Source organism: Triturus cristatus, chromosome 6 (assembly GCF_964204655.1).
Source record: "Triturus cristatus chromosome 6, aTriCri1.1, whole genome shotgun sequence".
Lineage (NCBI taxonomy): Eukaryota > Metazoa > Chordata > Amphibia > Caudata > Salamandridae > Triturus > Triturus cristatus.
Genome location: NC_140589.1, coordinates 1,257,449,724 through 1,257,463,108, shown reverse-complemented (window position 1 = coordinate 1,257,463,108; position 13,385 = coordinate 1,257,449,724). Strand labels below are relative to the sequence as shown.

General features: G+C 45.8%; 1 protein-coding gene across 1 annotated transcript in view; it reads right to left on the bottom strand.

Annotated features, from left to right (window-relative positions):
* Window positions 1-13,144, bottom strand: part of SRD5A2 (steroid 5 alpha-reductase 2) — a 487,602-nt gene extending 474,458 nt beyond the window's left edge. The window contains exon 1 of the mRNA XM_085612206.1: window positions 12,768-13,144. Coding sequence (XP_085468332.1) covers window positions 12,768-13,048 — 281 coding nt within the window. The 5' untranslated portion in view covers window positions 13,049-13,144. The remainder of the gene's footprint in view (window positions 1-12,767) is intronic.
* Window positions 13,145-13,385: the final 241 nt, after the last annotated feature.

Genomic DNA, 13,385 nt, shown 5'->3' with positions numbered 1-13,385 from the left:
GCATTCAAGGTGGTGGTGCGTGGGCATTGCATAGCTGGCCAGTCCGGGGTACTTTGCGATATACGAGGCAGCTTGAGCAGATTAGAACGGGAATTGCACGAGTTAGAAACAAAATACTGCGAGACACCATCACCCCCTATTCTGGCGAACATACGCACAATGCTCACGCCATTTAAAGTGGAAGCTAAGCGGGAAATTAAATTCCTACACAAACATGCAACGGCACGCAAGTATGGGAAGGGTGACAGACCGGGTAAAACACTTGCCAACCTCCTGAGAAAGCATAGGGGCTCTCCCTTTATCACAGAGCTGGTAACTGAAGGTGGTGAAATAGTGCGCTCCCCACCAGATATTCTGTCCACAATGAGGAGTTTTTACGCACAACTGTACACTTCCACCTCAAACCCTGCTGACGACATCCTGCGCAATTACTTTGACTCCATCGAGCTCATATGTTTTCACAGAGCCCACCGTGAATATATGGAGACTCCCTTCACTGTGGAGGATATCAAACAGATCATAGGCAATCTACCTGCGGACAAGACCCCTGGTGCAGATGGTCTGACGGCCACATTCTATAAAGAATATGCCGATCTACTGGCACCACAACTCCTGGCCGTGTACCAGGAGGCCATAGAGTCGGGCAGCTTACCTGCCTCAATGCGCGAGGCCATCATCATAACAGTCCTAAAACCAAATAAGGACCCCTCGACTGCGATTCTTACCATCCTCTCTCCCTGATCAACTTAGACGTAAAAATCTTCACCAAACTCCTTGCTGTCCGAATGCAACCACTGCTTCCCCTGATCATACGTCCGGACCAGTCCGGTTTTATACCGGGTAGATCCATGTCCCACAATCTCCGGACACTGTTTGTCCTAATGCACAACCTCGCACCGCATGTCCCAGCGATCGCTGCGCTCCTTGACGCCACCAAGGCGTTCGATTCCTTGGAGTGGGGGTTCCTTTTCCTGCTGCTCCAGCGCATTGGCCTCAGCCCTGTATTCATTCAGCAGATAAAACTGCTCTACACCACGCCCACGGCGCACCTGAGGGTGAACGGCTTGATCTCTGAGCCCATTGCTATTACGAGGGGACCGAGAGAAGGCTGCCCTTTGTCGCCATTACTTTTTGCTATAGCCACAGAACCGCTTGCAGCCCGAATCAGGCAATACCACACGCACCGCAGCATTGGGTTCACCACTAGAGGACTGACCGTATCACTCTATGCGGATGAAATCATGCTATACATGACAGACCCTAAAGAAAATTTGGCACCCATGACGAGAGAACTGATACGATATGGGGAACTCTCTGGGGTACGGATAAACTGGGGCAAATCTGTCATTCTACCCCTGACACCTGGCACTCAGCCCTTCGAAACGGAGTACCCAATTGTATGGGCGTCAGGGCCAAAATGCTATTTGGGGAAATGGATACTGGATTACAGAGAGGGTACACCGCTGGAAGACGCTCCCACTATCCCTGATTCGGCGTATTGCAGTGGCCAAAATGATCATCCTGCCCAAGTTGTTATACCTCTTCTTGAATGTCCCCATCCCCCTCACCTCGCACTTCTTCAAAACACTGCGCTCCCTTATGATTGATCTGGTATGGGCGGAGCGACAGCCCAGAATATCCTGGGAGGTACTCACCCTAGCCCAGTCCCAGGGGGGGACTTGCTGCTGCTGACTTTGCCCTTTACGCCTACAGCGCACAGGCGCAGTTCCTACAATATTGGGTACACCCTACACCCTTCCAGCCGCATGTGGCGATTGAATTAGACAAGGCGGCACCGGTACCGCTTAGCACCGCCATATATCAGACATACAAGAGACCACGCAATGAGATAGACACGGTTGAGGCACTGCAATGGGCATGGACAGGACTGCGCAAGCGAGCGAAATTAGAGGTGCTATATGCTCCCTTTATGCAATTGGCCAGTAACCCACAAATACCCCCCTTAGGGGATCGCAGGGCACATGAGCGAGCTGCGACACTCCAGCTACGAGCAGGCAAGGATCTCCTCCCTGCAGACTCCTTCCTCACACTACAGCAGATGTGCAGTTCAGCAGCCCCTTCAGCTGCGGACATGCTGCTCTACTATTAACTGCGAGCCTCTTGTAGAAGCAAATTTGACACGTTCCCCAACCCCCCTTCCTACATTACCAGCACTTGAAAATGTTCTAGCGATTGATCACGGCCGTAGGATAATTACCTGCATATACAATATAACACAGCGAGAATCCCCAATCACCACACCAGGGGCCAGAACGGCATGGGCAGAAGATATGGGGGTGGACATCACGGACAATCAGTGGAAGCTCATATGTGGCCAGTTGCAAATGCTGTCCTCCAATTACCGCCATAGATTAATTCACTTCAAATACATTCACCGTCTCTACCGGACCCCGGTGCAGTTGCACCGAATGGGCTTGCGGCCTGATGACCGCTGCTGGAGATGCGAGGCCACACAAGCAAAATTCTTGCACATAGCATGGCAGTGTCGCCCAGTGGCCACCTTCTGGATGCATACACTACAACTTATACACAACATAATTGGCCAGGAGCTGCCCTACACGCCGCTGGCGGCACTGTTGGGCGATATCACTGTTGTCCCACTCAAAAGGAGGAAATTAACTGCCATGCTGTTACTCATGGCTAAGCGCCAGGTGGCCCTCCAATGATGGAGGGCGATTCCCCCAGCGACATTGAAGGGATGGGTCATCAGTGTCACTCAATGGAAGACTCAACTGGAGAATTACTGGGAGCTGATGCCAGCAAGATTCCACCCCTGTGATATCTGGGGCACATTCGTTAACTGGTTAAACACAGTGAACACAGAAGAACTCTAAAGAGACCACTGGGTAAGGTATTGCTGCTGTACAGAACAGGGCCTATCTGTTTTTTAGTTACCAAATAGATCGTGTGCTAGACAACATAGGACGGACACTGTTGAAATAACACAGCGCATTGATGTAGAATGTAAACTAATGTGTGATGCAATCAGAATTTCGATACTGTTATATCACCGTCCCGGTGACTTCTGAGTAATGTACTGGTGTTTGTTTTCTTATTGTAATCTGTGTTTTACAAATGCCAATAAAAAAAACCTATATATATATATATATATACTGTGGTGCTGGCCATTGTTCCCCCATTGTTGCCCGGTGACTCAGAGCACTGGTCAACACTGAGGAATAAATCATTACACTTTCTGAGTGCAAGGACGGGGTTTAATAATTTGTTGTTCTCAGAATTTAAAATGGCGTGTCGGATTTATTGGGTGGGAAAATCCACTAAGACATTTTCTGGAGACTGCGTGGTATTAACATTTAGATCCCCAGGCTTGGTTAAGATAATACTAAATAGGATGGATAACTGTCCCGCAAGTTCAAGGGGGATAACCATTTTACCCTTGGGGTTCTTTTACCAGCCACCAAAACCTCCATGGTATATTGTTGAGGAGGAGAGATTCACACTGGCAAATCAGCACCCCCTGCATTCTCCTTGGTTTCACTCAAACCGCTTCGAGGTATTAGGTGGTCTTGCAGACATAGACCGACTAGCCCCAACCTCGAGAAACTCAGGGAAAATGGACACCTTAAATAATGATCCAGAGAAAGTCCCTAATATAGCAGATAGCATAGCTGCCTCTTTTCATATACATGATCATGAGAAAAATTTATATCCCTCTACACCCTTGCATACCAAGAGTGTAGGAAGTGTAGGACTGGTTACAAATACCCCGCCTGCAGTGCCGGCCACTATTAATATTGGCAGTGAAGTCACGGTGGTGAACGATCATAACACCCGCCCACTTAGACTCACCTCCTGGAACATCACGGGCATTTGCCCAAAACTATCAGATGGGGTCTGGTTACAATATGTCAAGGCATTTGACCAAAACTATCAGATGAGGTCTGGTTACAATATGTCAAGACATTTGACATTATTTGTGCCCAGGAAACCTGGATTAGGGATAATATTGACATGGGAGGATATTGTTCATTTAATGTCCAGGCAACACCATCGCCTGCAGGAAGGTCAAAGGGGGGATTGGCGACATTGATTTCTGTTAAATATGGGTCAATAAATATAGAGAATATAATTGATTCCCCTGGTACCAGCTCATTTTGAACTCTAAGATGATTGATGTTATAATACTACTGATCCACTGGTACTATAACATTTTCAATCAATATAATTGTGGGGTCATTAATACCCTTAAAGAGGAAATTGACATGGCTGCGGGGAAATGTTATCCTTTGTGTATTATTTGGGTGGGTGATTTTATCTGTAGCTTATGCCAGCATAGTTCGCACAAAGTATGTGGGGTCGTGGACACTGAGAACCAACCCTTGTCACACTTTAAGCATACTCCGCAGGGTGAAGCACTAAATACCATCATTATCGTAAATGACCTATGTTCGATTGATACCTTGGTTAGTACTACACCCATACAGTATCCAACTTATTTGGGTGGAGGCAGGGCAAGCACAATTGATTTTATGTTGACATCTAGAAAATTTGCCTGCCTTCTAGATAGCTTTGCTGTTGAACCAAACTCCGCTAGTGACCACAACCCCCTTACTGTTTCCTTGCCCGTAACGGCACAGGTGGGTAAGGGTGACGACCGCCCACTTAAGTATAATCCCAATCAGGGGGTCAGAATAAAATGGAGTAAACTATATCCCTCACAATTTTAGGAGAACATTGTTACAGCTAATCTTAGCCATGTTATGACATGCTTATCCCATGACTCTCCTCCAGCTGTGGTCATATAGGGCTTTGAATCAATTTGTAAAGATGTTGCCAAAAACCTGTCAAAATCAGTGAGGAGAAGGGAACCTCAAGAAATAAGATGGTTTAATGCTAAGTGTTCCGGGGCACAAAAAGATCTTAAGAAGGCTTTGCACGCAATCCCCTGTGATAAAATTTTAATTAAAAGTGTGAGACAGCCCTTCAAACATGTAATTGGGCATAGGAAGGAAGAACTGAGAAGACTAGGCTGGGAAGATCTCGAAAGAGCCAGTACTCTTAAAGACTCCAAGAGTTTTTGGGCAGTCATAAATCGCCCCCTTTTTTCAAATGATGTAAGGAGTATGGTTTTGTCAATACCGGGGGAAGTTTGGGAATCCCATTGTTTAAACATATTCAAACCAAATGGTGTCCCACCACAAGAGCAAAGAGATGAAATAGTAATTAATTTACAAACTGCATACCAACTTGGCTCTTCTCTGACTTTATGTGAGATTGAGGATGCTTTGGCAAAGGGTATTTACGCGAAAGCCCCGGGTCCTGTTGGGGTGCCCTTGGACTTGTTTAATAGAAGTCCTAAATTATTCGCAACCCTGATGGTTAATGTTTTTAAAGCAGTAATAGTGGGTTGTATTCCTTCATCATGGAAAGAGGCAGTAGTGGTACCGATCTACAAAAAAAGCAACAGGAATGACCCTGTATGCTACAGGCCTATTTTTTTAATTGACGCCACATGCAAAGTCCTGGGAGGGTAATTCTTGTGCGCCTGGAGTCATGGGCTAATGCAGCTGGACTCATATCCAAGACACAATATGGCTTCATGAGGGGGATGGGAACAAATGAACAGTGCCTCAACTTGTCCCTGATTATGGGTATGTACATGAAGGCCAGGAGGGGGTCAATCCATCTGGCCTTCATGGACTTATCCAGGGCTTTTGATACAGTAAATCGGGGAAAGTTGTGGACACTAATGGAAACAAGCATTTGCAATGCAATAGGTCTCGCTTTTGTGAAAGTTAGAGCTATTGGTGCTGTAAATGACAAAGTGTTTTAGTTCATTTGTTGGTTTCTAAGCATTTTACCTTGCTGTTCCGTAACATGAAGCACTGGCAAAGCCAGAAAGAAACAATGCACTTTGTGCTTGTAATTTTATTAAAAGAACTCCAGTGACAGAAAAACAAGCCAAACAGCTGTCTAGATTATTAAAATGCAGCATTCACATGTGTTTCCGAAGTTAATCTTATCATGCATGTTATAAAATGACAAATAGTTAAAAAAAAAAAAGCAAACAAAATGTCCGAGTGATATTCTGATTAAAATTAGCAAATAACGTGCCTGATTCGGCTCAAAAGCACTGATTCCTGCATGTTAGTCCATATCCCAGCTGCAAAACTCAGAATGGCATGAGTAGGGGAAGAAATACCGCATGGTAATAGCGCACTGAAGGGAAGATTCACCATTTCTTCACATAGCGCAGTGCAGCAGCTAGAAATTACCTAAAGTAAACCTCAGCCCTACGGAGTGACGAAATTTGGACATACATATGATGGACTAAACCGGTGTATTATTTATAACAAATAGACACGAGATGTAGTCATACCTAGCAGCTGTGAATCAGGGAGCCCCTCTCCAGCCGCACCTCTGATAATGAAAGTAATACTACGCTGTCAACTAAGGCACCCCTTGCTTGAAACAAGCATTGGCAATGTGCTGCACTCACAAAACCATGCAACTCACTCTAAATTCACAAGAGCACTCCTCTCACCCACCATTTATACAAAGTGTTCGCTCTGCAATCACCCAGGCACACCACTCACCCTCCACTGACAGACCTCTTATGCCGCACTCCTACATCTCTCACCCACCACAGGCATTTTATACAGCATCCTATACAATCACCCTGCCCTCACCCACCTGGACACTCACCCTGCACTAACATTGCTAACCCTGCACGCCAGAGACCGCTCACCCTGAACTCAGACACCGCTCACAGACATTTCTCCCAGCACTGACAAGCCTAACACCCTGCACAATTAATCTTTAGCCCTGAACTCATAGTCCACAATACACTTCTCACTCTGAACTCACACATCATTCATGCTGACAGTTTACCTTGCTAGCAGATGTCTTTCACCTGTGAACACGTCTATCACCGGCGTGCACACCTCTGACACTGCATACTCAGCTCTCAACCTGCACACACAAACTCACCTTGCACTCCCAGACTAGTCACACATCACTCTACTGCATAGACAATCACTTACTTTTCACACAGACTGCTAATCATGCACCTAAATTCAGCTTATCCTACACACACAGCTTAGCTTGTACAATCTTACACCACTAATTCTACATACACAGCTCACCCCGCTTACTCATCCACCACAAACCCTGGTAAACAAATCTTGTTACCCAATAGGAAGAACTTATAGTTACCCCTCAGCCCCTGCTCTATGTTATCTGACGCGCCCCCTCGCAATGTCTGGCCTGTCCACGCCCCCTCTGCAACACCACCATGCTACTAACCCTTGAGGGAACTGCGGTGCTGCGGGTTGCTGCCTTACTTCTTCCGGTGAGGCGGTGACCTTGCCATCGAGCACTTGGGTATGCTTGCGAGTATTCTTGGATATGGGAGGGATTGTTTATGGAGTTCACATTTTTCACTGTCTCCAGCGCGAGGGCAGGCGACTATAGGAACCAACTCTCCCACAGGAACTCTGGCACACGTTCCGTTTGGGGTGTGCTTGTACACAAGGGCGAGTTCCTGACCGCGCTGACGGCCCCAGGGGCCAAGGAACTCCATGCTGAACTCCGGTCGGAGCAACTACTTGTCCCCCACAAGGACTCCAAGAGACTGAAGAAATTGCCCCCGCAGGCCCCGGACTCACAGCATAAAACACCGATGCTGCCTGCAGGCACAGAGTGCGACGTACCACGAGGACAGCGTGCCCCAGCGGGAGAACCAATTAAAATCCTCCCGGGAGGCCCGAGATCACCATGCTGCCCAGGAAACACTGGTATACTGATGGGAGAGGGGGGACCGGGACGTGGTCCGCCCCCTGTGGCGACCTGGAAGGCACCACAATAGAACATCCCCCATGCCAAGGGAGACCTAAAAAGGTGAGCATGTCAGCGGATGAAGCTGTGATTGACAGGCACCTAATCTACACAACAATATTTTTGTTAGCTCTTTCCGAAGTACATAAGCAGGACACGGAGGTGCTTCATGTTACTTTGCTACAAAATACTTAACATGTGAAGCAGTAAGGGCACAAAAGAAGAAAGCAAGGGCGGTTTTTAACAATTCCCAATTGTGACACATAGGAAACCATTATGGCTGCCAACAGTACTGAAATGAACTTACAGAGTGAATAAAAGTTTACTCAATTTATTAACGAGCCTCAACCCAAACCTGCTAATGCTTTAGCTATCTACTGGTCAGAATAATAAAATGAGAAGGAATGAGCCCTTACCCCAGTGGCGGCCTGGAAGGCACCACAATAGAACATCCCCCACGCCAAGGGAGACCTAAAAAGGTGAGCATGTCAGCGGATGAAGGTGTGATTGACAGGCACCTAATCAACACAACAATGTTTTTGTTAGCTCTTTCCGCAGTACATAAGCAGGACAAGGAGGTGCTTCATGTTACTTTGCTACAAAATACTTAACATGTGAAGCAGTAAGGGCACAAAAGAAGAAAGCAAGGGCGGTTTTTAACAATTCCTAATTGTGACACATAGGAAACCATTATGGCTGCCATCAGTACTGAAATGAACTTACAGAGTGAGTAAAAGTTTACTCAATTTATTAACGAGCCTCAACCCAAACCTGCTAATGCTTTAGCTATCTACTGGTCATAATAATAAAACGAGAAGGAATGAGCCCTTACCTGCCGCTCAGTCTCGGAGGCCATGTCAGTGTCCAGGGGAAAGCGAAAGCACGCCATGCACGCGTTCAGGGAGCCGAGCCGTATGCGTGCACATCTCCTGTCCTGCGCGCATTGAGGGAGCCGAGCCCGCGCACATCTGCTGTCCCTTGTGCTAACGCTGCCAACCGTGCGCTGTGCACATGTCCTGTCCCCCTTCGCCCACCAAACCGACAACAATAGGTCTCGCCAAGGCGAGTAGCGCATGCGCTGCGTCGCTAGGCGAGACCTAAAAATGGGCTTTGAAAAAGCTTTTATTACATTGCTGCGCAGGTTGCATGCGTCTACCACTGTTGCCATCCGCTATGGCCCTGGGGGAGAGAAGCCTAGGCCCATTGTTTAAACAGAGGGGGTACGCCAGGGATGTATACTGGCCCCTTTTTTATTTCTTTTATATACAAATGGTTTGGAGTCATTTCTGTTAGAACAGCAATTCGACTTCCCAAGCATAGGAGGAAAACCAGTTCCCTTGCTGTCACATGCTGATGACACGGTCTTGATGGCTCTAACGGCCAATGGCCTTCAAAAAGCCCTTAACGCTTTTACTGATTTTATGATGGCATTGGACCTAAAAGTTAATTTTATTAAATCTTTTGTAGTAAAGATGACACCCTGGTAAGTTATAAACCAAGTGGGTTTATTCACGTAGATAAACAGGTAGTATAAATCCTCAGTAGATCTTCTTCAACAGTTATATAAGTCCTGTAGGGCAGCCCCATCAGGAGCAGCCTGCTTGCTAGCTGCTCAGCCCCATCCACCAACTGTCATCCCTCATCCAGTCACACAAGCATTCCACTCATGGCCCATTCACCAACATTCCATACAGAACCCAGACACACAGGCTGAGCAGCTAAGACATGGTAACATAGGAGATAACATAGGAAATGAAACGTAATGCAAGAATACTACATCTCTTATTATGGTATGTGGTCCCAACCAAACAAAAACAAGAACATTTGTAGTGAAGAAAAAGATCATTGATAAGGTGCCCAATTTTACTTATTTAGGGAATGTTTTAATAAAAAACTGAATTGGGACCATTTGATTATGGCCAGGGTCCAACACACTAGTAGAATAGTAGAGGGGCTGTTCTGCTTTGCTTGCAAGCGGGGACATAAGCCAGTAGCATAAATGATAATACTATACAAAACAAAATGCCTGTCAGTAGTTACCTAAGGGGCGGGAGTATGGGGTCATCATAAAAGCAGTCGGTTACAAATTCTGGAAAATACATTTTTAAAAAGATTATTGATGGTTCCCACCAGTTCCCCTACACATTTCTGTCACTCTGAAGTGGGGCTGGATTTTGTGGAAGATAGAATAAACATCGCCCCACTGATTCTATGGGGAAAAGTAAGGACCTCAGAGGATTTATTATTTTCTAGGAGTATTCTAAGAGACTGTATGTACCTTGAAAAGGCTCTGGCTATCCTCTGGCTTCGTTACGTTAAAGATACTTTAAACAAGATTGGCCTGGAGCACTATTATGATAATCCCGATTGTATTCAACCGAACATGAAATCGATTATAAAAAACGCATATTATGCTGAATTAAGAACGTCTAATCGGGATCGTGGAATACAAAATAGTGTAGATGGATCCCTAAGCCATCAGCAATTTTACTTGTCTTTTAAGACGCATGTACAATCACGTTTCCTCATGACCAGATTTCGTCTTTGCATCCTGCACTTTCTTGTGGCTTTTGCCAAACAGGCAAGTTGGTGTGAGACACTGACTCCCTGTCCTTGTAATAATTCAGCCCAACAAAGCACTATGCACTTTATGTTGTTTTGCACACTTTACGAAGACCCGAGGGCACGCTTTATTAAGCCTGTTTTGAAGGAAATCCGTCCCTGTTCTTATCAGGAGGGTTTTAATCACTTACGATCATTATGTACTGCTGCTATTTGCAGTGCTGTGCTTAACTTCTTTAGAGTTGCTTTATCAATTAGAAAATGGTATGAATTGTAAAAGGAAATCAAGTTTTAAGTGATTTTACAGTTTTATATATTTTGTATTAATGTGATGGAGATTGTTAGGATGGTCTAATTTTATTAACATAGAACTTGTGCTGGGGGAGCAAGAGCCATAGATAAGGAGATGCTTTTTAAGCTAGGCAAATTGTACCCTGTTTTACCCTGGCCCACATTGAGCCAATACATGTACTCTGTGTCTAGTTTTTGTATAAGTTCTTTTATGAATGTTTAATTATTGTATGTATGTATGCCAAACTTTTATGATTCGAATGAATCGAAAAAGTTATTTGACTATGACTATGGCAAGCTGCACGTTTCGTGATAATTCTTCCTAATTGCACTTCATTATTTTAAGGGTTACAAGACCACACTATCACATTCTTTTAACAGAATCTGCCATAATATACCTTCGGGACGATTTTTCTTTTTTGGATAAACCTGATTATTCAGAGGACTATGTGGACACGCTATCACAATCTTTAAACAGGACTTGTTACTGTTTTACACTTTTCCTTTACACTGGAATCACTCAAGATGTCTACACACTTTTACAGGGTCAAGATTCCTATGGACTTTAGTGGAGGTTCGACAATTTACCAGCAAACCATTACATGGATGGGCTCTACTTTGTAAAAAAGTTTTCTATTACCCCATGAGAGGTTTTCCATTGTTAATTTCCTGACAACGACACTTAGTGGTGTTGTAACGTGCTGTAATCGACATGCTGCACATTTCAGGATAATTCTTCCTAATTGCTCTTAATATTTTGAGGGTTATGAGACCACACTAGCACAGTCTTTCAACAGGATTTGTCACGTTATACTTTTGTGACATTTTTTCTTTTTTGATCCACTTTATAATACTGCCAGTAACAGCACAATATATTGCCTTTCTCAGTAAATAAGTCATAACACTTTAACTGAGTTTCAATAACTGATATTGCACAACTGCTCACCAAGCTACAACTTACAACAACAAACACCTTATTATGAATCACATAGGCAAAACCTAAAGCATTTACCAATGCTTGTTTTAAATGGACTTCCATTTTCTTCAGTCCTAGGTCGATAAAATAGGAATCACTGAGTTTGGTCATCAGTTCCCATATTATTTGCACATGCAAATAGGCAATTCAGTTGTGGAGCGATGGTTAGAGACGGTGAAAGCAATCCTAAACTTCCTTTTCCTCTGTCCAGGGCATATTGGTCCTGCTGCCCTGAACAATGCGTCCCACACCCTGCTCATTAGGTTGTACAGCCACTTCTCTGCCCCCACTGTGTAAGAGCAAAGGTTAAACCAATTACCCTGCAGCCACACCCTGCTCAGATGACTTCTAGAGTAGCACTGCTACTACTGTTGTGATGGCACATGTGCCAGCTCAGCCCAGGCTCCCACCGTGATTACATCTGTGCAAAGCATGTTAAAGGTGTTGCCGAGATACAAGGTGATTGGCGAAAGGAGTGCTGACTATGTCGAAGCCAGGTCCCCATGAGTACCGGTGCTTCCTTTGTTTGAGGAAAAGTGCCGGTGACTTCTGGCGAGAAATTGAAAAAGTGCCAGTCAGTAACCAGTCGAGATACAGGTTGATTGGTGAAAGGAGTGCTGACTAGGTCAGAGCCAGTTCCCCATGAGCACCGGTGCTCCCCTTGCTTGAGGAAAAGTGCCGGTGACTCGTGGGGAGGACATGAAAAAGTGCCAGTACTAGTGAGTACTGGTCCATTTAAAACACTGGCATAGACTCAGCCCTGCTGCCCTTCGGAAGTCCTCCTTGGGGAAAGAAACACCTCCAAAAATGGCATCCCTCGAAACAGAATATTGTTGGCTAAATGGGACATATTGTATGTACTCTGCACCTGAATAAGAATCGTACATTTAGAAAATCAAGACTATACAAATATGTAATACTACACAAAAAATGTACGACTTTTTAAACGCAGAGTGCAATAATAAAAACATACGTTTTGTAAGATAATCCTAGGTAGACTTATAGTTGTAACACATTCCGCAAGCCAATCTATTCCCAACAGTGTATGAAAACATGTTTTATCAGCAGGTTTGCTGTGGTAGGTAGGGCTTGTAATCAAATGTTTACAGTCCGTCTTTACCTGTGGAAGTAGTGCGCGCAGAAGGTGAGCAGCAGCAGCCTGCATCCGGGGGAGCCGGGGTGCGGGCTGTAGAGCACCAGCAGAAAGGGCACGAGGAACGAGGGCAGCTCCTGCAGGAACCAGCCGAACTTGGCGGGCACCGTTATGTACGTCTGCTTCTTCAGCACGTCCACGTGCTTGCCGTAGGTGGCTGGGGTAAACTTCTGGCTGATCAGCAGTATGACGCCGAGCAGGCAGAGCGCCGAGCTCAGGTACAAATCCAGGTCCCGCGTGCACTGCATGCTGCCACCGGTCTCCCGGACTTTCCCCAGACTCTGCACGAGTGACTGTGCCGCACTAGGGGAGGTTCGGTGCGGAGCCAAGGGGAGGAGCGACGTTAATGCACTTACAGCCCCCTGCCTTTCGATTTAAAGACTGCACCCCCTCCTCTTACACCCCCAGGGAGGGGCAGTGCGGGGCCACTCCTCTACCCCCACTGGCGCCCGGCTTCCCAGAGCCACGAGGAGAAGAAAGCTGTTAAAAACACACACACAAATCAAAGGCTGTACTCGTAGAAGGCACATTAAGCGAACAGTGGTTCTGCTACAGAGTTTGTTCAGAAGCTTTCTTCTTTTGTGC